This window comes from Papilio machaon, chromosome 29 (assembly GCF_912999745.1).
Source record: "Papilio machaon chromosome 29, ilPapMach1.1, whole genome shotgun sequence".
Classification (NCBI taxonomy): Eukaryota; Metazoa; Arthropoda; class Insecta; order Lepidoptera; family Papilionidae; genus Papilio; species Papilio machaon.
In genome coordinates this window covers 3,566,231-3,592,628 of record NC_060014.1, presented here as the reverse complement: position 1 = coordinate 3,592,628, position 26,398 = coordinate 3,566,231, and the positions used below count along the sequence as shown (strand labels likewise).

At 34.2% G+C, this 26,398-nt stretch overlaps 1 protein-coding gene and 1 long non-coding RNA gene across 2 annotated transcripts; one reads left to right on the top strand and one right to left on the bottom strand.

The window, feature by feature from the left end:
• Window positions 1-1,363: 1,363 nt before the first annotated feature.
• Window positions 1,364-5,936, bottom strand: LOC106714599 (peroxidase-like). Its single transcript, XM_045685236.1, has 8 exons — window positions 5,757-5,936; window positions 5,335-5,532; window positions 4,707-4,851; window positions 3,515-3,671; window positions 2,883-3,050; window positions 1,985-2,183; window positions 1,691-1,796; window positions 1,364-1,493 (listed from the first exon to the last, which is right to left on the bottom strand). The coding sequence occupies exons 1-8, from the start codon at window positions 5,911-5,913 to the stop codon at window positions 1,364-1,366; spliced, it is 1,260 nt and encodes a 419-aa protein (XP_045541192.1). The 5' UTR covers window positions 5,914-5,936.
• Window positions 5,937-21,812: 15,876 nt separating this feature from the next.
• On the top strand, window positions 21,813-25,689 carry LOC123722747. Its single transcript, XR_006756552.1, has 7 exons — window positions 21,813-21,907; window positions 22,110-22,137; window positions 22,933-22,970; window positions 24,657-24,683; window positions 24,965-24,991; window positions 25,513-25,545; window positions 25,658-25,689. It is a non-coding gene; the product is annotated as an uncharacterized LOC123722747 (long non-coding RNA).
• The last annotated feature ends 709 nt before the right edge of the window (window positions 25,690-26,398 follow it).

Below are 26,398 nucleotides of genomic sequence, written 5' to 3'. Positions count from 1 at the left end.
ATTAACGTGTGAAAAACATATTCGCGATTTCAAGGGTTACAGCGTTTATGCTTTCCAGCGTCGATATGTAAAACAACGATTTCTAGAAGAGAACATAGTACATAGGAAGGGGAAATATCCACTTTTTGTTTTCCCTCCTCTGCCTCTTAAAGGTAGGCAAATACATCTGCAAATGCGCATTTATACAGTACAGTACAACCTGAATAAGCGAGAGTCCAAGATACCTCGATATTTTTCTCGCATATAGGTTTCTCTCTAACTCGAGTTTCACGCTTAAGTAGGTTTTCTGTCGGGACAGCACTTCTTATAGAGGTTTTTCGCTTATCAAGGTTCGACTGTATTTGTTTAAAATATAATTGTAAAAATTTACAATCTCACAAGACGTATGACGGTAAATTGTAAATTGATCAAACCTATATATCTATCTATATATATAGTCAGAAAGTCGTGTTAGTTACACTATTTATAACTCAAGAACGGCTGAATCCATTTGACTGAAAATTGGTGGTCAGGTAGCTTAGAACCAGAAAACGGACATAGGATAATTTTTACCCCGTTTTCTATTTTTTATTCCGCGCGGACGGAGTCGCGGGTAAAAGCTAGTTGTTAATAATAATTATAGTTCATATTTTGTTGTCGCAGTATAAGTCAAATGTCGGGATTTGATCACACGAACGCGTGATCGGATATTCGCACTATTTACCACTTGGCGCTTCAATTGTTCGTATTTTTTAATTTATAATCTAGATCAAGGCGTAGTTAAGTGAAAGACGGTTAAGTTAAGTAGGTCAGGGTTCAAGTTGAAACAAACAGTTAAATGCATTATCATATATTGATAGATAATTGTTTAAATTGTGAGTTAAATTCAGTTAAAACTGTATTGATAATTGAATGAATAGATAAATTATTTTCAAGTATTTTTAATAACTACCAGTTGTCGGCCATTGTTCGGAATTCGAACATAATTCTTTTAAGTTCTAACGACTGCTTTTAAGATGGTATACATTTTATTTTTGATTTATATTCAATATTTAATTGTAGTCTATGTGTTTTTCCAGACTATGTTCTACATCTATGACAAATTTCATCAAGATCTGTTCAGATGTTCCGGAGATATCTTCAAACAAACATCCATCTAAACATTCGTATTTATAATATTAGTAAGGTACAATCAGGGCTTTTAGCAGTGTTCCACTTACAAAAAGATTTCCTAATTCCTTGAAACGAGACAAATTCCGGAATTGGTATTACTCCACGATAGTACATAACGAAATGAATGATTTTTTTTGTTTTTACACTAATTTGTAATATGTAAATACTAAGTATAATAAATAAAGTATATAAAAAACAAATTGTATTTTTTTCACGATGTATTTTGTGCTGTATTCAACACTGTTCTTGTAGTATTTTGTGAATTATTATTTAGGCATTTTTGATCTCGCCAAAATTCCCAATTGATAGAGGGAATATTAGAGCAATTCGTTATCTCATTCCTGTAAAAGAAAATAAAATTATATACGTAATTTATAAAATAGCCTAAGTTACTCTCGCATACAGCAGCTACATTCCAGTCAAAGTACTGTTAAAATCTGTCCACACGTTCCAGAGATTACTTGTAACAAACGCAAATTGTACGAAATATGATTTTTATTTTGATATAAACAGACATTTCAATTTTATTAATACTTACTTATAATTAGGAAGGATAAAGGCGTACGGTTGTATAGAGTCCACTGAGTCACCATGATCGCAAATTAATCTAGCAACTGTCATCTTACGAATTTCATATAGTTGTTCTGTAATAAAATAAGTATCCAGCATCCTGCACTTTGCCTAGATGTAAACGTAGTGTCTAGGTGTATATAAATTTGTATACAAAGCAAGTTGTCTTAGTTTTACTTAGTTAAAATTTCAACGGGGTTTATACCCCTGAGGAAGGTATTAAGCCCCCGTAAAGGAGGTCAAACCTCCTATGAATACTCACCTTGTGTGAACGCTCCTGGATGTAAAGAATTCTCATACCAGAATCTATCAGATCGTCTCCAGCGTATGAGCTGGTCTATCATGATGCATGCAAGGGTCGGACCCACAATTGCACCTGGTAGAGGCTGTTCCACCATAATACCTGCTAACAGATCCACGTCTTCTATTGACTGGTAGCTTCGAGATATCACGTCTACTTGCTGGAAATAATGACGACGGTTGAAACCTACTGACCTCTATACATGGACAGGCTATAAACCACAGTATTTTTTGCCTATTTGATTGTCACTATGTTGACGTTAGCGGTTGTCGCGCGAAACTAAAAAGAATTTAATAAGTGTACTATGTTCTGTACCTATATATGTATGTGACAAATTTAGTCATTCAGTTTAGTCATTCAAACAAACATTCATCCATCTAAACCAGGGATTCCCAAAGTGGTTATCGAGGACGGACCCTTGAGGTCGATATCGGTTTCCTACGGGTCGGCATAAATCAAAACTGATTTTGGGGGTCGACGAGGTCATAAAGCATTGACATAAAGCTAATTCTAACTGTTTTCTTCTATTGACCTGAGTCAGAATGAAAAAAAAAACACATTGTAGCAGCTGTTTTAAGTTAGCGGACCATTATGAATAAGGGGGTTGATCTTAAAAGTAGGTAATTTGGCCTTGAGGGGTCTGAGGTAACAGGTAATTTTGGAATAGGGGTCACTTATCCAAAACAGTTTGGGGATCCCTGATCTATACTTTCGTATTTATAATAGTACGATATAGATTTAACTGTCAGGAACATTAACAGGCGTGTAAGTCTGAAGCAAAACCTATAATTTCCAGGCAATGACTTATTTATTTAAAAAGATCTATGTGAACTGATGATTATATCATTTTTATACAAACATCTTTCGGCATCCATTGGTAAAGGTCATCAAATGTGTTAGCGAGAGGTAGACCGCAAAGCTGACGGTAACGGTTGTAAGAGGGCAGGCCTACATCTCTTCCTTTCATGATGTCACTGCTAGAGACATCGGACGCTCGCTGTAATGGACCTAAAATACGCTCTCCTACCTACATGAAAACAATTTAAGCAGCTTTAGTACAAAGAGATTCTAGTAAAATGTAGTTACTAGCTGTCGGCGTCGGCTCCGTCCGCCTGGGATTAAAAAAAATTAATTAATAGCCTATTTGTTCTTCCAGACTATGTTCTACGTCTGTGGCAAATTTCATTATGATCCTTTGAGCCGTTCCGGACATACCTTCAAACAAACATTTCATCTTACTAATATTATAAATGCGAATGTTTGGATGGATAGATGGATGGATGGATGGATGTTTGTTTGAAGGTATCTCCGAAACGGCTCAACGGATCATAATGAAATTTGGTACAGATGTAGAACGTAGTCTGGAAGAACACATAGGCTACTTACTATGTTTTTTTTTAATTCCGCGCAGACGGAGTCACGGACGACAGCTAGTTTATAATATTATTATTTAATAAAAGCGCCATCTATCTTGAGAAGAGTTAACATCACCTCAGGGTCAACAAAGAGGTCGCTGTCAGCGCAAGGCTGTCTGAAGGCGCCTTGCGTCACACCCTCTACAGTATTGTTGACGCGCAGCGCCCCCGTGCGGAGAGTGTAGTCCACCATATCTAACTCCTTGAGGAATTTGCCTTGACTGTCGAATAGTCTAAAGAAAATTAGAAATACAGTGTAAACTCTTTATAACGAAACTCAAGGGACTGAGCATTTTTTGTCGTTATAGAGAGTTGTCGTTATATGAAGTGAACAAAAAAAACAACCAAATTAACAAGATAACATAACATAAACAATAATACCGATAATAAATATTTATTGTCTACAAATACGAGTATGAACATATTTCTTCGTAATAGAGAATGGCATATCGCTATAAAAAGTGTTTCAATATGTGGGTTTTAACGCAAACCAACCAAGTTGGGGTCACTTCAACGTTACAGGGAGTTTATTGTTATAAAGAATAACGTTATAAAGAGTTTACACTGTAATATCATATCATCGAAATACTGATGATATCATATCATAAAAAATGATGGGTCCTATGTATAAGGGCCAAAGTAACAAATTGTTGATTTTTACTTTTTTATATTAAAAGCTACCTCTTAGTTTAGTTAACATGCACTAAACATAAATACACATTTATATGTGTACTAGCTTTTTCCCGCGACTCCGTCCGCGCGAAATAAAAAAAAAATAGAAAACGGGGTAAAAAATATCCTATGTCCGTTTCCTGGTTCTCAGCTACCTGCCCACCAATTTTCAGTCAAATCGATTCAGCCGTTCTTGAGTTATAAATGGTGTAACTAACACAACTTTCTTTTATATATAGAGATAGATAGATATTATTTTTTTACTGAAGTAAAAGAGCCTATGCGGCATCTTTTCCTATATGGTTGAAACTTTGAGAGCCTCTCCTGTAAAGTTGTCAATTTTCACATTGGTCCTTATTCGTAGGACATATCAGTCACTCATGTAAGGAAATATATTCCACTAGCTTTTACCCGCGACTCTGTCCGCGCGGAATAAAAAATAGAAAACGGGGTAAAAATTATCCTATGTCCGTTTCCTGGTTCTAAGCTACCTGCCTACCAATTTTCAGTCAAATCGATTCAGCCGTTCTTGAGTTATAAATAGTGTAACTAACACGACTTTCTTTTATATATATAGATATAGATAGATTACTTACTGAAGTCTTCCTTCTTGTAGTGTGTGGAACCATCTTGTTGCAATTACGTATTCAATGCTGACACGTGGCTCTAAGGAATCGTCATAGTCATCAACGTGACCATAAGTATCAAAGATTACCTTATTCTTTAATAATAATTCATAACCTAAAAATAAAAGTTGTATAAAACAACAAAGTTATTTGTCCTGGTAAAGGTTAATTCAGTCAGAAAATATATAAAACCTATTTAGACCTTTCGTACACAAGACAACGTTTCGTTGTATTAAATCGTCGACGCCAGTCGTATATTCCGTCTTGTCTAACTGTATTGGTTGGCTCCACCATTTTGAAAATTACAGTGAATTTTTCGTGACGATCTTAAACAGGTTGCGAGTGATTAGCTTTGACGATAAAAGAACAAAATATCGGCGACACGTACTTATTGCGTTAGTTCTTAGCTACTAAAAACGCCGGGTTTCGGAGATTACATTGCCTTGTATACGAAGGGCTTAATATATATGGTAAAAAAGACAACTACTGTCCGACAAGGATCTTGTGACATTGACAGGGGAGCGCCGAGAAGCTATTGTAATTAGTTTGGTAGTAGTCAAGTGACTTTGTCGGTATATAACTTTTTAATAATACATACCTAATACCTCCGGCATCAGTTCATAGTATATTATATGTTGGTAAAACGCCAAATTAATATCACGAGCTGTCAAAAAGAGTCGCTCATCGCCCCAACACGGGTTCATCTGAGCTAGGATCCTGGCGATTTGATTATGACTTCTAAAGTGCCATAAGCCGACAAGTTGGATGCCAAGAGGGGCATTCAAGCCAGGATTACCTGAAGAATAAATATTATAAACATTTCTAAATTTATCAACTGGATAGTAAAATCCTGACTGACTACAAAATTCACGAGGAATTTCATGACGCATTAAAATCGGTTCAGTTGTTTAGGACACAGGTCAAATATATCTGAGTCAGTCGGGTAAAATTACTGTGGAAAAGAAGGTTCGAGATCAATTGAGCTCAGGGTTTCATCAAGTTTAAGCTACTGTTACATACCACCATTAAAGCAATACGTCTCTTGAGGTAGTTCATTAGCTAAGCAGATAGGAGCCCCACTTGGCGGCCATTCCTTCCCCTTATCAACTTCAAAGCGTAGTAATCCGTCACTTCGGAGTCTTGACTGTTCTACTCCAATTCGGTTGATACCATACATATTAGAGATATCCAAGAGAGGTGGTGATGTGTTGATCTGGAATCAGTTTACCACCAGTGGAAAATTGGGCAGCATTAAACACAGTACACAGACACGTGACATATATACCCACTATCACTGAGAGCCTAGCACATATATTTACGACACATGCCTTCGTAACGTCATAGCTAAAATATTCAATTTGAATGAGATTTATTGGTATGCTTTACCTCTGGTAAGACCGCTGCTCTTTGAATACAAATTTTATTGATGACGTTACGAAAATGTTGTGTTGGGCCTGGTGATCACTATTAATGCTATCCTCATTTGGGTAATTCCAGTGCTCTCCCTTCCCACTCATAAATTACCTTGTAATAATTTGTAAAATATGAATTAAAAACAAAACAATATCTTTTTTAATGTATAGATTGTAATATGGGATACTATACAAATATACACTAGAAAAACACTAAATAAACTTGAAATTTATGTGTCAAAGCCCTAATCTGAAAGAATAATAGTTTCTTTGTCAAGTATATCAGAAATATTTATGTTTGGTTATCCACCGCTGCAACTGGCGTGCGGATAGTCGTGAGGGTTTTCGCGGAAGATCAGCGCTGAGTGTTCCAGAGAGGAGCACCCAGCATTCAAAGCTGAGGGAGGACCCTATCCGGTCAGCATTGCAACGTTAATTATAAATATTTCTTTATTCTAGTGTAATTTTAATTTTATTCTGTTTTATGTATTTATAATTATTTTGTAATATGTTAGTTTTTAATTGCGTTGTAATGGTGCGAAGAATTAATTGTTATTTTATTTGGTTTTTTTTTATTTTTAATATGCAAACAATTTGGGACAGTACAGGGCTCTGGAGACATAGAAGTAGTAATACTCACTCTTTCCGGTGGAAGAGAATTCGGAGCACATCCTAATCTCTGGTATGTCAATGCTCTAGTCAAATTGAGGCATCGTATACCACTTTCTCTCAAATGTATATCATTAGAAGGTACTTCTATTGGCATACAAGTAGGATTTAAATCACCACCAGAGAAGCAGCAAGTTGTTGTTACTAGGATATAGTTGATTGTGTCATGAGCTGATGTTATATCACCTGTTATCATTAAGAGATGGTTCGTGACGAGTTGTGTATAATATTTGTTATGTACTCGACCATCAGATATTAAAGATACTCGGAGTTTTCTCGCATTGGGAAGTGGTTCTCCAGTTGTAGATGTTCTAAGGCCTCCGTTCATCGCGTGGTTGGAGGGTAGTAAACGATGGTAGGGAGTGAAAGTCGCCCCTCGCGTGGGATAGCGTAGGTTGTTGCAAGTACCGTCTACACGACGGGGCTCGTAGGGTGAACATTCTTGTATGTCTATTGTACACCATCTGGAAGATGCTCAAAATTGTTACCTTTGTTTCGTACAAGTGATTCGGCATTTAAAATCATACCAAGCTTTTGTTATTTTTGAAATATGCCTGCAACTTTTGCGACTGTTTGACATAAATAAATATCCTCACAAATAGTGTTGGTGACAGGCTTTTTTATATGAGTACTCACTGTTTGCCTTGAAGAGGCATTTACAGTTTCACCGGGCTTGAGGTGGCCGGGCGCTGATGACGCTTAGCCTAAACCTCGTTTAAGAGTACGCTCGAGGGCTCTCTCAGGAGTCTCGGGTTGTTACTTCATTATTATTACCAGATTGGGTGACAGGCACGAGGCCGGCCGTAAAAAAATAAGCTAAAATTTTAAGGTTTATAAAATCTTGTGTGCCGACATTACGTAAGTGGGAAAAGGCCAAGTAGATGTTGACATAAATAAATATATTTTTTAGGACCGTTAAAATAGAATACAATAAACGTTTATTGGGACATAAGAAATCATCAAATTATAAACTGTTATAGTACAAAAAGAGATAATGTGGCAAAAGTAGCCTTCTTTGGGAGATCATTTTTAATAAAAAAAAAAATTGAGAAGTGTCAAGGGACACCCGGATGGAACGAAGTTCCTTTCAATTAATTAGTGAAGGAACCAATGTTTATTCTATGAATAAAAAACTTAAGTCTTCACAAGAAGTACATTTTAATTCTATGAATTTTTGTTATATATTGTCACGTCGTTGCCATGGTGATATAGCAAAAAGTGTCGTGACAACTTTTCGTAAGAATTTTTTCCGTCTAGCCCCCTTTCACAACGCGCGATAAGGAACTTCGTTCCAAAATTTCCTATTCCTGATTTTTCTACACTCGATTTTGCTTAAAGTCAACAAAGAAAAAAATACTTACGGCCGTATTTGATAGAACAAACTTAAGCCATCTAATAAATCTTGTGTAGAATTGCTCATAGGTCGCTGTAACACAACTTCCCGACCAGTAAATGTGTCATATACTATACCAGATGTATGTGACAATGTCACGCAAAGCACGAAAAACAACCTCATCACTAACTGATTTAACTAACAACAATGTACTGAATTTGTTAAACAAACTGACGAATACATTTATAGTTCAATGTGATTATATTCGCGTGTTAAGGAAACTATTTAAAAAAATTTGAATAAATTTTAAATACTTATTCAAATTAGACATCAATTAAAAACGTTAACCCTTTGTCAGCCGTTGATTGATTTTTAGCCGACTTCAAAAATAAGGAGGTTATCAATTCGAATGTATTTTTTTTTATGTGTTACCACGAAACTCCGCCCCTGGTGGTCCGATTTTGATAAAAAATATTTTAATCGAAAGGAAGTGCTTGCAGATGGGTCCCATTTTTTTGTTTTTTTTTTAAATAACTAGAAGACTAGTAGATTTTGAATTTAGCTTCAAAATTTGTTGCGAAAATTAGGGACAATTTTGCTTACAGTGCTTATGTAAACCTCAAGACGATTAAAAAGTGTATGTTTTAAAATATCTACTAATAAAATGCAAATGTTTGAATTTCTGGAACGGCTCAACAAATCTTCATGTTTGGCATAAATGAGCAGAACATAGTCTGGAAGAACACAGACTACTTATTAAGTTTTTTTTATTCCCCTTGGACATAGTCAAGGGCGACATCTAGTTATTAATAACTAATAAAATTAATAAATATGACCAAATTTACAAATTTTAGGTTAAAATAATTAATGGGAAATTGAAAAAAAACACCGTTTTGTTTTTATGCCAAGGTATAATTTGAAACAGCTATTTGAAATACGTTTAACATTAATTAAAGAATAATGTAAGGTTATATTTTTTTACAACAATCAAATTAATTTAAAGTTATTAGATATTGTAATAAAATGCATTAAATTGTAAAACAAAAATAATATAAAAGTATCTGGTTACATTTAGTGAGATTACAACATAATCAAATTCACAATTAAATTGGTAACAATTTTTTAGTAACAGCGCCATCTATTATTGTAAATACCAAATTGACTAGATTTTTTCCCAAATTTGTAAGACATAATTTTAAATTAGGTTATACGGGTTTATTTTTTAATCACCAAACCAAAGAATCAGGTAATGTAGAAAACCAAAGATTTCAAATGTATAGTTATTTTTATTTTTTATTCAACAATGATTAAAGTTTTTAACAAATCGAAATATAAAATGAAAATCCTGTGAGAAATGGACACAATAATTTTTATAAATAAAATATTACGAGTCATTTTATCCATGAAAATGTCTAGGTCGTAGCCTGGAATACTTGACTTACGGCTTCTTATGAATATAACGAGAATAATAACTACATTAATTGTAATGCATCAATAAGTGTTTTTTTAGCATAATTTTTCCATGTTGAATTTCATTTTTTTTTTCATAACTATTTTGTACCAGTTTTAGGCAACACTATTTTTTTTCGAATTTAAAAAATAACCTTGGGTACTACCACCCTAATATTACAAAAAAAGGAGAGATTTGATTGTTTTTTTTATTTAAAAAAGGCTCGGATATTGTTGAACAAGTTTTTTTTTTAATTTCCATTTTTGATCTGTAGTTTTTCTAATTCCACGACCTTTTCTTTTCTTTTAAATAATCCTTCAATTTCTTGTAACGTTTTATCTTTAGTTTCCGGTAAATATTTTAATAACAACAAAAAACATAAACCCGAAGATATCCCATAAAATAGAAAAGCTCCATCTAGACCCATATATTTAAAAATAACTGGCGCTATTTTTAAAGTAATAGATAATAAAATATAAAACAATAAAGCGGTTAAAATAACACCAAAAGATTTGAATTTAGAAGGTAAAATCTCACCATAGATTGAAGTACTTAAAATCATAGGACCACAGCTAATCGATATCGAAAATGATGACAATAACAAAATAGATACAGCTTTATTTTCATGTATTAAATACTTATTACATAAAAATAAATATAATGATATAGCAAATAAAAAGAAAATTCCTATAGCAGAAGACCATAAATATAGAGTACGTCTTTTTAATATTTTAGACAGATAACATCCTATGTACATACCAAATATTGTTATACCATCTAAAATTAACATACCTGTGTACGCTGTGGATTCACTGTTTGTTATTTTTTTTATAATATCCAATGCGTATATACTAAAAATAAATTTACCAGAAAAATGATATTGTATCATAAGTAAAAACGATATCAAAATTGGCTTATAAAATTCCTCTTTACCTATCGTATTTAAATTCAATTTACAATTAACATTACGTTTTTCAGATACTATTAAATTATCAATTTCTTTTAGTACACTATCACTATCACCGTTTAACCAAATATACGAAGTTTTAGCTTCATCAAATCGTCCTTTATTCGCCAACCAATATGGTGATTCAGGCCAAAAGATGGAGGTGAACGCAAAAAATGATAACATTAAACCAAAAATTGGTATATACCTCCAATGTAAAAAGGTACCTATGGCATTCGCGGCCCAGACACCGGACACGACGGACGTCGATTTCACAGCTAAGAATACGCCACGATATTTCGGACTAACATATTCAGCGACTATTAAAATATTATTACTAAAACAAGCTGCATAACCAAAACCAATTGTTATATGGCTAATTAATATTTGTATAGGAGTGGTACTGAAATAAAAAATAAAAAGGGAAATAAATAAATCAATATTCCCAATTATAAATATTATCTTTCGACCATAATGTTTTGAGAGGTATGTTATTATAAATAAACAAGGTATTGCAGAAAATCCTGATGATGAACCTGTAAAGAAATAAATTACTTCATTTATAATTACTTTAAAATTAACAATTACTATTATAAATAAATTAAAAACTAAATTAGAAGCTAACTGATCAAAGCAAGCCCAATCGTATACAAGGCAATGTGAAACTTATGTATCCTAGTGTCGCGAGTATCTCGTTGCGCGCTTCGTTGTGTACGAAACGTTGAATCGCTGACGCGAGTCGTCTGTTAGTTCAAAAATAATGACTACATATCAATTGTATTTGCTCCGCCATCTTTAAAATCGCTGCGACTTTTCTCATGTCGATCTTGACTAACATGTTGCAAGCGATCTTTGTTGCCTACGAAACTCTATGTTGCGTAAGTCGCAACTAAAATCACTGGATTACGAAATTTTACGTTTCCTTATGTACGAAGGCCCAACATCTCACATCTTTAAATCAAACAGTTGTGATGAGAGACAAAAAAGTACAGTCACGGCCTTTTGCGGTGAGTTGTGTTAACGGCATAATATTAAAAAAGCAAGTAGCCTTGTTGTTGGTACTTACATAACCAAGACGTCATTTCATCGCTGACTGCAGTATGGTTGGTTTCACGTCTGAGCTGTGGGATATAAACAGTGGGTGCTCCAAGATTCAAACCTAATATGAAGAAAAACGACCACGCACCGCTGCATACGAAAAGCTGGAAGAAAACCAGTTTAATTAATAAATTAAATTATTAATTATCAGACATGTTCATGGCACAGCTGTTCCATGGGCGTCGTAATAAGAAACTAAAACATTATCTAATCTATGACTTATGTATGGATGTAGGGTTGCTAGGTCGCCAAACCTACTAGCTGGCCAAACCGACCAGTTTGGCCGGACATTTAGGTAGAAAGGTCGGACACCCTATATTATTTAGGATTTTGTCTCAGTATTAATAGGTACACTCATTTGGGAAATGTAAAAAGCCTAACAAAAGCCGGAAAACTGTTTATTTTGGCTGGACACACAATCAAAAAGCCTACCTATGTCCGGCTTTATCCGGACGCCTGGCAACGCTATATGGATGGACAAATGTTTAGATGTTTGTTAGAAGGTATCCCCAGAACGGTTACATGGATCTCGCTGAAATTTAGCATAGATATAGAACATAATCTAGAAGAACACATAGACGAATAATTAAGTTTTTTGTTAATTCCGCGCGTATAGAATTATTATTACAGATCTATTATTAGATTCAGTCGTAACTATATCTTAGTTTCCTCTATTTATATACTAGTAAACCGCTTCAGCTTAAGCCGACAAAGTAATATACGTCTGATCTTTTTTCTGTCATATATAGTACCCTTCCCGGTCATATCCCTTCTGCAGATTTTTCGGTGGCATTTCTAAACTATTTGTTATAATTATATTCTTTAAAAGGCAATTTAATGTAATCTACATTTGCCCGATTCTTACACAACCCACTGCGTGCATATCGCGGCTGGGATATCACGCTTAGGGATCAATCTCTCCCGAAGCGCACAATTCAAGCAAAACAAGCACACAAAGTCAATGGTACATTTGCCCGCGGTTATGTCAGTGCAGAAAAAAGTAATCTTATTGGATTGAAGTTCTTTATCGCGCGTTGTGAAAGGGGGCTAGACGGAAAAAATTCTTACGAAAAGTTGTCACGACACTTTTTGCTATAGTAAGTATGTTAACGACGAATGAGCGCTACTTCACCATGGCAACGACGTGACAATATATAACGAAAATTCATAGAAATAAAATGTACTTCTTATGAAGACTTAAGTTTTTTATTCATAGAATAAACATTGGTTCCTTCACTAATTAATAGAAAGGAACTTCGTTCCATCCGGGTGTCCCTTGACACCTCTCAAGTTTTTTTTATCGGACATATGGGCTGCTGACAGCTACCTTTACGACAAATTCCAATAGAAGTAGAGACAACAAACGTGGACTTGTAGACATAGAGAAATTTAAAAAATTTAATTGTAAGCAACGCAAAACATAATATGATTTTTTTTTGATAATACATACACACAGTACAATTTTACTAATATGTATAGATTAAATAATATTTATAAATACCTGTTTAAAGAAATATTTCCAATTATGATCATTTTTGTAATTAATTTCTGAGTATTTACAAGATTCCATTTCAATCGAATAAAGACAATTACCTCGTAAGTACTTTGTTTCGTAAGAAATTACAAAGATGTGTATAAAAAAACATTTTCTCTTTGTGTATTTCATAAAAGAGTGTAATTTTAGGGATCCGTGAAAACAAAAAAATCTTAACCTTATGTTAAAAAAAATGGTTTTTAAAAAATTTGTGAAACAAAGCCTTTGGCTTACTCACGCCAGGGGAGGGCGGCATGGCGCCGCCCAAAAAAAACCCCATTCTATGTTACTAAAGGGACAAGCACGAATAGTCGGATATTAGGAACTTTCTCCTAAATATTCTTAAAATAGTGTATTGAGTTTATTTATTACTATTTATTTTGTATTAATGATTTAACTTTACTTTTAAGACAAATGGCACTTTTGGTTTTCTTTAGTTAATTTGTTGCCGTCTAACAAACTATATATATAAAACAAAGTCGTGTTAGTTACACTATTTATAACTCAAGTTCGGTCGAACTGATTTAGCTGAAAATTGATGGGAAGGTAGCTTAGAACTAGGAGACGGACAAAGGAACTTTTTTATCTTGTGTGCATTTTTTTTATTCCGCGCGGACGGAGTCGCGGGTAAAAGCTAGTCTTTGATAAAACATAAGAGCAGGATCCTCGCGATACAGACTACGTCTAGTGCGAGGGTACTGATCAATACTTATAAAAGCAACCCTTTTGTATCCATAAAGTTTCTTAGCTTAACTGTTCAATGTAAACTTAAACTTAAACTTTTTTTTGGATTGTAATAAATTATTTTTCATTTTCGTAACCTCAACGACGAAATATATAAATTTTTATGAGTTTTGTTGGTGTACTTTATGGCTTGTAGACGCGCTGCATAAATTTTAATTCTTGTCGTTGACGATACGTAGGCCCTCTGGCTTTCGGCTTCTACAAACATCTATCTTATGTCATATAAGTCACTTACCTTCCAAACTACCTTTCACGTAAACTCACCAAAATATATACGGAACTCATTAAAAAAACTGGATTAGAATATAAATGGTAATTATTTTCTTAAAAAGAAATTTACAAATGTTTAAGTATACAGATGTAAGTTAAACATAAAAACTAATTCTGTTTATATCAAATCAAGGTTATCTTTGCTTGCTTTCATTTATAAGCGGAAGCGATTTTAAGTTTTTGATAACTAATTTAAAAAAATACAAATACAATTTAAAAAAAAATAAGAAGGAACACTTGGTCTCCCGAGAGAATACGTTTCGAATGACACCTCATTTGTCGAAATCGGTTCAGTCGTTTAGTATTAAGGAGGACACAATGGAATGCATACCGACATATCACTCTTGAGTAAGTCGGGTTAAAGAAATTATTTAAAAAAAATTATACACGTGTTTTTGGACAGTTAAATAGAGCACTATAACTTAATCACACAAACATAAAAACATAATTTGTTTACAATTTTTCTATTTATTAAAAAAAACTAGGTGTCGTCCGTGACTCCGTCCGCGCGGAATTAAAAAAAAACTTAATAATTAGCCTGTGTGATCTTCCAGACTATGTTCTAAATCTGTATCAAATTTCATCAAGATCCGTTGATATGTTCCTAAGATACCTTCTACAAATATCCATCCATCCATCCCCTCATCTAAGCTTTTACATTCATATATTAGTAAGATAGCTGTTGCCCGCGACTCCGTCCGCGCGGAATTAAAAAAAACTTAACAATTAACCTATGTGTTCTTACAGACTACATATGTTCTACATCTGTGCCAAATTTCATCATGATCCTTTGTATCACTCTAGAGATATCCTTCTAAAACATCCATCCATCTCAACTTTCCCATCTATATATATAGTCAGAAAGTCGTGTTAGTTACACTATTTATAACTCAAGAACGGCTGAATCGATTTGACTGAAAATTGGTGGGCAGGTAGCTTAGAACCAGGAAACTGACATAGGATAATTTTTACCCCGTTTTCTATTTTTTATTCCGCGCGGACAGAGTCGCGGGTAAAAGCTAGTTAATAATATTAACAGTGAGAAGTTATTACTTTATTTTATACTTGTACCACAAACATAATATAATTTATCTCACATCAATAAAACTTTTATAATAGACTGACGCAAGTGCTCTATTATCTCAGGTTTGAGCTATGTTCAAATTATTATGCAAAACTTAGTCCATTCTTTTACAAGGTAACGTAAATCTATTCGGTCAGAACATGCATAACGATTACATGTCAACTGTTAAGAATTTGCTCCGCCATCTTGAAAATTGCAACGACTTCTTTGCGACGATTTTTAGCCGACTTCAAAAAAAGGAGGAAGTCCATACGTATAAAAATGTAAAGAAACATGTCAGAGACGGCGTTTTGTAGCTGTCACCTGTGGCCCATGTGGGGTGACCATATCCGGGAGGTTAAAAGAGGCGCTGCTGTCGCTAATAGTTCTGTCACAAAATATACCCATATAAAAAACTTGAGAGGTGTGTTGGGACACCCGGATGGAACGAAGTTCCTTTCAATTAATTAGAGAAGGAACCAATGTTTATTCTATGAATAAAAAACTTAAGTCTTCGAAAGAAGTACATTTTATTTCTATGAATTTTCGTTATATATTGTCACGTCGTTAACATACTTACTATAGCAAAAAGTGTCGTGACAACTTTTCGTAAGAATTTTTTCCGTCTAGCCCCCTTTCACAACGCGCGATAAGGAACTTCGTTCCAAAACTACATATCCTTTCGTTATCTAAATGACATAAAATAAAAATAATAACATATAATATATAAGTCAGCTACAGATCGAGAAGAATTCTTTACCTGGTGGGAATAAGTCAAACTAAATATGACAACTCCTACTTTCAACTTCAATATAGTGTCACATGGTCCTATTCGTACTGTATCTGTCATGTCACTTTTTGCTTTTATGCCATTTGTTAACTATACCGTACGACAAGGATCTTATGACACTTTTTGATTTTAACAGTGGTAGATCCCGCAACAACGACATTGGTTGGGTGCACGAATAGGCCGGGTTGACCGGTGCAATACTACCACCACACAGACGACAGATTTGAAGTGGAATCAATTCCGCTTTTCGTCTGATGAGTGTGGTGCCGGAGACCTAATTTAGTCCACGTTCCCTTCCCACCCTTTTCTTGTAAGGAAAAGATGGGATGGGGAAGTGGATTTGACGGAGGAGGGGACACATAGGAATAGAATATATCCTCTCTCTGTGCGTCCCCTCCTCTGTCGATTAATGGTAGGTCTGCAATTGCGGATGTCTATGGGCAGCGGCCACTTCGCTATGTAGGCGGACTGAGGTGACAGCTTGCTCGTTTGCCACCTTATGGTATAAAAAAGAAAAAAAAAAGGTTTTATGTCCCAAATATACCCAATGTGATGGGCTTGTTCCTAGGCGCTAAAGGCATAATAATGGTAAATTTAGGCTGTGTTTCAAATACATTTTAGATTAAATATACGTCAACTCTTTTACACCATGACTAGCGCTCGGAGCGGATTTTTGACAAATCATAGTTATTGATACATTATTATGTACGTAGATTTGCGAAATACGATCTTTATAAATAAACTAGCTTTTACCCGTGACTCCGTCCGCGCGGAATAAAAAATAGGAAACGGGGTAAAAATTATCCTATGTCCTTTTCCTGGTTCTAAGTTACCTGCCCACCAATTTTCAGTCAAATCGATTCAGCCGTTCTTGAGTTATAAATAGTGTAACTAACACGACTTTCTTTTATATATATAGATGAAGTACTTATACAGAAAGCAATATTTTTGGAGTAATACAGTAAAAGTTCTGTTGAGTTTCATTTTGTCTTTTAAGTCAATGAATAGCATAGTAGGCCTCCAAAGAACCAGATCGACATATTAGGGCCAAACTGGGTTGGAAGTGCTTGCGCGTTTGCCGCCTTGACATAATACCTGAAAGTAATCTAGCAATTACCCTAATAATCATCTAAAAATGGTACAACCTTCCTGATAGCAAATGTTTAAATTAATATACAAGTTGTTATCAGTTACCCTTGTTCGATTGCCAACTTATTTTGTAAACTAGTAATTTAACTATCAATTAAAGTTTTGTGTTTTTTTTTTTCACTGAACAAATAGACGCACGTACGACATTCGCCTTTGTACCTATTTTAATTTCGCCATTTTAGCTGACAGTAGCGGTTGGTAGCAGTGGTGAGGACTCAAACTATTAATAGACATTAAAATATAAAGGTTCGTACACAGGCAAGCGTCGCCGGCATCTTGTTCTTTTGTCGCTAAGGTCAGTCATTTGCAATCTGTTTGTCACTGTCGTTGCGAAAAAGTCGCCGTAATTTTCAAGATGACGGAGCAAATTTATACAGTAGACATGTATGCGCTATGATATACTGATCGTATAGACTTGCGTCGACGACCCAACGTTGTGTTGCACCCGAAACGCAATACTCGTAATGCAAGAATACATTATTAGCATAGGTGGCCATTAACTCGTTAATCCGTTAATTGTTAATTAACGAAGTTAACATTTTGCTTAACGGATTAACTTTTAAGTTAACTTTAAAAAGTGTTAACGCTTTCGTTAACTTCCGTTAAACACAACATCCGTAAATCGTTACATTAGAAACTTGGAGATGTGCTGTCATTTTGTTTAAATAACGCGCCACGCCACCCTCGTAAGTAGTGATGCAACGGATGTCTGTTTCCGTTTCGGCAAGTGCGGAAGTTCCGCGTGCTTTTCAACATCCGTTTCTGCTTCTGTTTCCGCGACTTTTATAACGGAGATAAAACGGAACTTTACGACGGCTGAGAGATCCAAATGCACGTCGCGAGACGCGCAGTCCGTGCGCGGCCTTTCGGCACTTGTTGCATTTGTTTGTTTACGTACTATTTTGTGAATTTAAGCGCGTAATATTTTATGCTGCTGTTTGAAACAATCAATGTCTCTTGCTGGAGTTAACTGTCTCTTTGTTTTCCATATGAAATTTGACAACTGGAAAAATGTGACTATTTCATACTTACGAGTTATTAAATGTACTTTTGAATAAGTGATAACCATGTAATATATCATCATCATTATATAGTTAGAAATATATTTGTCGTTTGTCAACACGAGTGGTTTGGCGAACTTTAATTTGTAAATAGTGTTTACAACGAGTAATTTTGTTTCCTGAAAATAAATTAAAACAAAAACGCGTATTTTAACTTATTGCAGCGCAGTAAAAATACATACATTGAAGGCTCTTTAGCCTTCACTGTATGTATTTTATTAATAAATTAAAATCGAATACAAACTGTTTTTACCGATAACGGATTTTTTTGAAGTCGTGAAACGTGTCGTCGAAAGACGTGAACAAAAAGACAAAATCAAAAGAAGTTTCGAAAACACTTTACTGCATATATACTTTTGTCTAATACTTGAGATACAAATGCCACTAACTGATTTAAGGTTCAATTGCAATCAAAATAATCAAGTGTGAAAAGATCGAATTAATGTGTCAGATAATGTATGGTGAAATTAGTATATAAAAACAAAGTCGCCACAATAATTGTGTAATTATAAATTAAATTTACAAAAGTGTGTGCAATTCGTGCATATTATCATTAAAAAATCTTCTTTCCACTTGTCGTCTACCTGTCTGTCTCATCCCCAAAAGCAGTATAATTTTGGAACGATTAACTTTAACTTGCGTTAAATTTTAGAGAATTTAACGTTTTCACGATTAACGAAGTTAACTTTTTAATTAACGAATCAACGATTAACGAAGTTAACTTTTTAATTAACTGTGCCCACCTGTGATTATTAGTTTCGATGATTAACATTGCCATTAGTATAAAGGGACTGGTTGTGAGTAACATCAGCAGACGCATTTAAATCAGAATAAAGGAAAAATTTACATTTCCAAGCTGCGACTTATCCAGCTGGTTCTGGTTTCATACAGACCAATGTTGGTTACACAGAAATGACAATGAATTGTTGCTGAACCTTTTTTTTTTTTTTTTTTTTTTTATCGTCAGGAAATGCATTTACGCACCCCTACGCCGGGCTGTGCAATGGCGTAGGGAGTGTGGGACTCGCCGGCCGCAGACCTTAGTTAGAACCTTAATTTTACGATTTTTACGAAATTTTACGAGAATTTATTAATAATTCACAATGGTTTTTTATAAATAGTTTTTTATATGTACTTACTTAGTTTGTTTTTATTAAATTGCTATTAGAAATAGTAGGTACGCGCGGCTAAACTGGTGCAGCAGTCGTGCAAGTGGAAAAGTCTTCGGAACGTAATAAATTTTGCTCTTATTTCTAAATTACTTTTCGATAACGTTACGTTACGACGTGTGTAACATTTTGTATGTATAGATAATAAATACTACTTACATGAATTAAACTATTTGATGATAATGTTCATTCTAATAGTTTAAACAACTACGGAATTTTAACTTCAACTAGCGACCCGCACCTGTTTCGCCGGGGTGGGAAAGTACCTCTTTTCTGTCATATCAGTAGTAACCTAGATATCCGGGCCAGTAATAGAGTATTAGTATGACTAGTACAGATAAAAAAAAACTTGAGAGGTGTGTTGGGACACCCGGATGGAACGAAGTTCCTTTCAATTAATTAGTGAAGGAACCAATGTTTATTCTATGAATAACAAACTTAAGTCTTCACAAGAAGTACATTTTATTTCTATGAATTTTCGTTATATATTGTCACGTCGTTGCCATGGTTACTATAGCAAAAATTGTCGTGACAACTTTTCGTAAGAATTTTTTCCGTCTAGCCCCCTTTCATAACGCGCGATAAGGAACTTCGTTCCAAAAAAACTTAAGTCGTCACAAGAAGTACATTTTATTTCTATGAATTTTCGTTATATATTGTCACGTCGTTGCCATGGTGAAGTAGCGCTCATTCGTCGTTAACATACTTACTATAGCAAAAAGTGTCAAGTGACAACTTTTCGTAAGAATTTTTTCCGTCTAGCCCCCTTTCACAACGCGCGATAAGGAACTTCGTTCCAAAAAATAATAAGTTAAAACATTCATTCGATTCTTTTGTTTATAAATATTTATGTAACATTTGTTAGCGATATTATTTCCAATGTAAAGTAATTTATTCTAGCACTTTTCATTATCTAAATGACTAATTGAATTATTTGAATTGTTTCCTATTAAAAAAAGTCGTCTGAACTTGTTAAAATAAAACAGCCTGTTAGCGTGACGAGCACCTTAGGGTATGTTCTGATATGCACTGCGACCACTGTACAGTGTGACGTCAATTCAGTATACTGTGAAGCCGTTCCTTTATAGCCAGTTATACTGCTTACGATTTAAAACGGAACGCTGTCCCGTATACTGTCAGCCGCATTTTGGACGCAGCATTCAAATGAATGTATTCAAGTTTTCCAGTACATTAAAAAAACTGTTTTGGAGTACTGTCAAATTAAAAATATTTTAATTAATATTAATTGTAAATTGAATTTACAATATAATAAAAGTAAGTACTTTCAGCTCGTATTGAACATTATCAACACAGTCTAATAAGGTTAATTTTTGCAATTCTTCCATTGTTTTATTGTTTTATTTATTAATCCAAACTAATTACAGAATTTTACTTTGGTTTTGACCGATCACGTGATCAAGGTACTGCGAGTACCTTACCTCGAAAACGCCAGTGCTCACAGTAGAATATGGCGGCGATTTATGACGTCATATATTTCCCTAGGGTACTGCGGCAGTATACTGGCAGTCCATAACGGAACGAATTTTTCTACAGTGATAGCACTGTGCAGTGCTCGCAGTGAACATACCCTTAGAGATATTTTTTTTATTATCAGAATGACAGCTTTGTTCATAATCAAACACCGATGCAAGTGGCCAATTTCAAAGTGATTAATTTCTACTGGTGCACGGTCAAACTTGTACATACCATAGACCAAGCGCGAGCACCTTTGATTTGTGTAGAAAAATTGACACCGCTTCAAAGTGAGGAAAGTGGTCGCGAGCGCCTGCGAGTAGCGACAAATTATGCCAAACTAGCTTTTACCCGCGACTCCGTCCGCGCGGAATAAAAAAAAATAGAAAACGGGGTAAAAATTATCCTATGTCCTATTCCTGGTTCTAAGCTACCTGCACACCAATTTTCAGTCAAATCGATTCAGCCGTTCTTGAGTTATAAATGGTGTAACTAACACAACTTTCTTTTATATATATAGATGAGCTCAAACACGTTGGCGCTTGTGCAAGTAGCCAATGTTGGCCCGATAGCAAGCAATTCAAATGTCCTGTCTATAAGTTGGTATTCGCATTCACTAGGCAAGCCTCGGCCAACAGCATTGGTGTGTAGTAGCGAGGCGTAGTGGGATGCGGGGGTACGGCACTGCACCTTAGAGAAATTCCTCTAGATTCTAGAATAATGCAAAGTTTTTAAGCGGGACATGAATGCGAACATGCCTTCTCTTTTAGATGGGCGTTAATTTTCAATTGAATATTTTAATCTTTTAGGAACGTGTATTACTTTGTCGTATGTTAATTTGTTTCAAAATACAAGTTACTTCTTATCATAATCGTCAATATTTAAACAAGTTTTTGCACGATCTAATGATGTATAAATAATAAGTACGCCTCCCCTCAAATTCACGATTGAATCGAAAGTCAAACAAAATGGCAGCATTTAAAATTATTCAAACTTTATTCATTATTGCGGTAAGTTGATTTTAAACTATAAAAAATAAGCCATACCCCAAGACATCGTACGCATTAATTTTACAAATAATGTACCTTTTTTGGTTTCAATAAATTATACGAAAATATTACTTTCCAACATATTTTTGTTACATTAAATTTGAACCTTAATCTTGTAGTAAAAATTATTGTAAAAATTATTAACTACGTGGTTTTTTTACAGATCTTAAACATCGTTATAAGTACATGTGGTAAGCTTATTTATAATATACTAGTTCTAGTTAAAATTATAGAAATAAACATAGCCTATATCACCCGGGGATAGTGTAGCTTCTCAACATTGATTTTTTCAAATCAGTTCAGTAGTTTCGAATTATATTCTCCCAAACAAACAATCTTTCTTTATAATATTACTAGCTGTGTTTGCGACTTCGCATGAAATACTGTCTTCATTTTAACAGTGGTAGGATCTCGCAACAACAATATTTGTTGGGTGCACGAATGTGCCGGGTCGACCGGTGAAATACCACGACCACACAGAAGACAGGCGTAAAGTGGAAGCAATTCCGCGTTTCGTATGATTAGTCTGGTACCGGAGGCCTAGTTTTAGTCCTATTTCCCTTCCCACCCTTTTCTTATTAGGAAAGGATGGGAAGGGGAACTGGATTTGACGGAAGAGTCCCATAGGAAAAAGAAATATCCTCTTTCTGTCCGTCCTCTTCTCCGTTAATTAAAGGTTGGTAACGCATCAACGGTCGCCTCGCTATTGCGGCGAATCCATATGAATTTCAGACTTCTAGCTGTAAAATTGACCATCCAACTTTTCATCCCCCATTTCAGCTCCTGTGAACCCTTTTTTTGCATTAAAAATTAGCTTATGTCGTTTCTCAGGGTCTGGACAGGCTTTAGGCTATGGACCAAATTTCATTTAAATCAGTTCAGTAGTTTTGGCGTCAAAGTCCAAAAGACAGACAGAATTACTTTCGCATTTATAATATTAGTGCCTAAGAATTATAATATAGAAAATCTTATTTATATATTTACAGATGTAACATATATGAAGGACGAAGTATACAGTTTTTCGGTGAGTTTTATCTTACATTATTAGCCGACTTCAAAAAGAAGAGGGTTCCCAGAATGAGAACTTTCATACTTTCGTGACATATTTTACTTTATTATATTTTTCTTTATGAAGTCGGCTTTCTATTAATTATAGTCTATTATATAACTGGCTGTTGCCCGCGACTTCAGCGAGGAATGAAGCAATTAGAAAAAAGAAGCCGATAATCCACACATCAGCTTCCATTCAGTCCCGTTAAAATCAGTCCACTCGTTTTGAAGATAATGCAGAACAAATGTGGACTGGAATAAATCTGTCTGTCCACAACAGACAGATTTATTTCCGATATAAGATATAGAAATTCCAATATTATTGTTTGTACAGGTGGAGGTTATTGTTCTTTTTTCTATTGATCGTAGGGTGATAAACAAGTGATTTATATTTTACGGTGAGTTAGGTTATTATGTTGTTAGATTTTTTTTATTTATTTCTTACTTTTAAGAATTAAATTATAGTCAAGACATCTTACTTAGAAAGCTAATGTTAAATAGAAATACTGAAAATAGTACTCGTTTTATTACAGGATGATAAAAAATAATATAGATATTATTTTCAGTAATTTTTCTAATTTCATATAATAATAACTTAAATTAAAAAATATCTAATAACACCTGTAGTACTTGAGAGAGTATATTATGACTTCAAAATGTTATTTTTGTTTTCAGGGAGACAAAGATATTGAATACGATGTTTACTCCGTAAGTTTACTCTTTCTTATAACCCTTATCATATGTTCACTCTCCCTGTATAATATACTAGCAATTGCCCGCGACTTCGACTGCGCGGAGTTAAAAAAAATCATCCGGGAATAGTGTAGATTCCCAATAGTTACAGAGCCTATTGAATGCAAACAAACAAACAATCAAATCTTTTCTATATATACACATATCCTTTCTTTTTCTCGAAATGACATCAAACGAACACGTTCAGTAGTCGGTCTATGCCTAAAAGACTTAATTATTTGGGTTGAAAAGTGTTCATCTGAATTTTACCTCCCCTTTTTTGACCTTGACAGGACAAATTTGAAAAAAAGCTTAATTTGATATATGTAGTTAATAATTTGTTCTCAATTTGTTTCGTTTAATAACTGTGCTGAAAAAATAATCTTTTAATACAAACTTTGGACCCCCATTTTTGACCCATCAATAGATTTTTAATAAAAACCCATTTTCAAAATATCAAGTCAAAATTTTAAACACGAAGTAAGTTTAGACACGAACTTTGACTCCCCTTTAGCTAGATTAGCTTTAAAGACGTAATTAATTATTTGTGCTGTAAAGCATTTATCTCAAATTTCAATCTGCCCAAGGAATAACATTGCTGCAAACTTTGGACCCCCATTTTGAATCCTTAGATGAATTTCATAAAATACTTACCTACTATTTTTTATTCAGGGTGACAAACAGGAGTTTGAAGAGTCTTCGGTAAGTTTGTTAGTTTTATTATTTTAAATCCAGACATTTTTTCATCATTGTTATCTAGTACTTATCTTATTTTTTTTATTTTCAGGGTGACGTAGGAGATGAGTTGGATGTTTTTTCGGTGAGTTTTACTCTTATTTTTTGATTCATACTCAAGATATTATGATATTAATTGGTGACGATATTTTTATTCGGAAAACGAGTGCCTAATGTTTAACTTTCTTTTCAGGGTGATAAGCAGTTCGAATTTGGTTCTGTGAGTTTTTTTTAATTTAACTAATAAATAAAGCAATTAAATATTACTAATCTAACTTAACTATTAATAAGGTTTGAGTTAATACATAGTTTTTCTATTTTTAACTAGCTTTTACCCGCGACTACGTCCGCGCGGAATAAAAAAAATAGAAAACGGGGTAAAAATATCCTATGTCCGTTTCCTGGTTCTAAGCTACCTGCTCACCAATTTTCAGTCAAATCGATTCAGCCGTTCTTGAGTTATAAATAGTGTAACTAACACGACTTTCTTTTATATTACAGGGTAATGACAAATTTGATGTTTCATCGGTGAGAGTTGTTTTGTCACTAATTTTTTCATCTATTGAAATGGTTACGAAAGACTTCATCATCAGCTCACTATAGGTCCCCACTAAAACGTTCGGAGCCTACCCTAAGTCATGGGTGACTAGGTCAGAGTCAACCATGCTGACCTGGTTCGGGTTGACTTGCACATATCACAGATATCTTTAAATTTCTTCTGAAATATATGCAGGTTGCATCACGATGTTTTCCTTCACTGTAAGAATCTATATATATAAAAGAAAGTCGTGTTAGTATTGTTCCTTATCTTCGTATCTGATAGTACTGAGGAATAGGACATAGGATAATTTTTACCCCGTTTTCTATTTTTTATTCCGCGCGGACGGAGTCGCGGGTAAAAGATAGTGACGGATAAATGTACAATCAAAAAAACACATTGATACATGCCGGGATTTGAACCCAGGACCTGCAGATTGCAATTCAAGGGCTTAACCCCTGAGCCACTGACGTCATAATTACGTATTATGAATTAATATTTTTTTTAACAGGGTGACAGAGCGGATGAGTTCGATGTCTTTTCGGTGAGTTTACATCTTATTTCTTACTAATATTATAAATGCGAATGTTTAGATGGATGGATGGATGTAGGTTTGCTATTCTACACAATTAAAATACTTATTGTTTTTTTTATAGGGTGACAAACAGGATTATGAAGAGTCTTCAGTGAGTTATTTTTTTTTATAAAACTATTCTATAATAATATCACATTTACCTGTCGTTTAGTCGTTTGGAGTGCTTATCATGTTGTTTTTTACAGGGCAACAAAGAGGACGAGTTTGACAGTTTTTCAGTGAGTTTGTCTGTTTTTTTTTAAATATATATGCATGTAAATAATTTAAAAAAAAATTAATTCTAAATTCAAATTCAATCAGCTAAAATGAGACATTAGAATATTAAGCACGTAACTATATTTTTTGTAGGTTAAAAAGAATTATGATTTCCATGTTTCTTCTGTTTTTTTTTTTATTTTACTCATAAACTACAAAAACAACATAATTTAAAAAATTGAATTTCAAAATAATTGCTTGATTTATTTAACAGGGTGACAAACAAGAGTTTGAAGAGTCTTCTGTAAGTTTTTTTTTATTAATAATTTTTTTTGAACACTTCTATAAAAACCTATTGTATTTTATTTTGTTTCAAGGGTGACACAGCGGACGAGTTTGACGTTTTTTCGGTGAGTCTTTTCAGCCTAGGTTCTAGTTTTTTATAAGTAAAAGCGACTTTTGAATAATAAATAATAATATATTTCATTTTACTTGTTTTCACGATTACAAAGATATAGTTTCGATGTTTGTTCTGTGAGTAATTTTTTTTTTACTTCAGTGTAAATTTTTAGGCAAAATAATATCAGAGTTGTAAGTAAAACAGAGT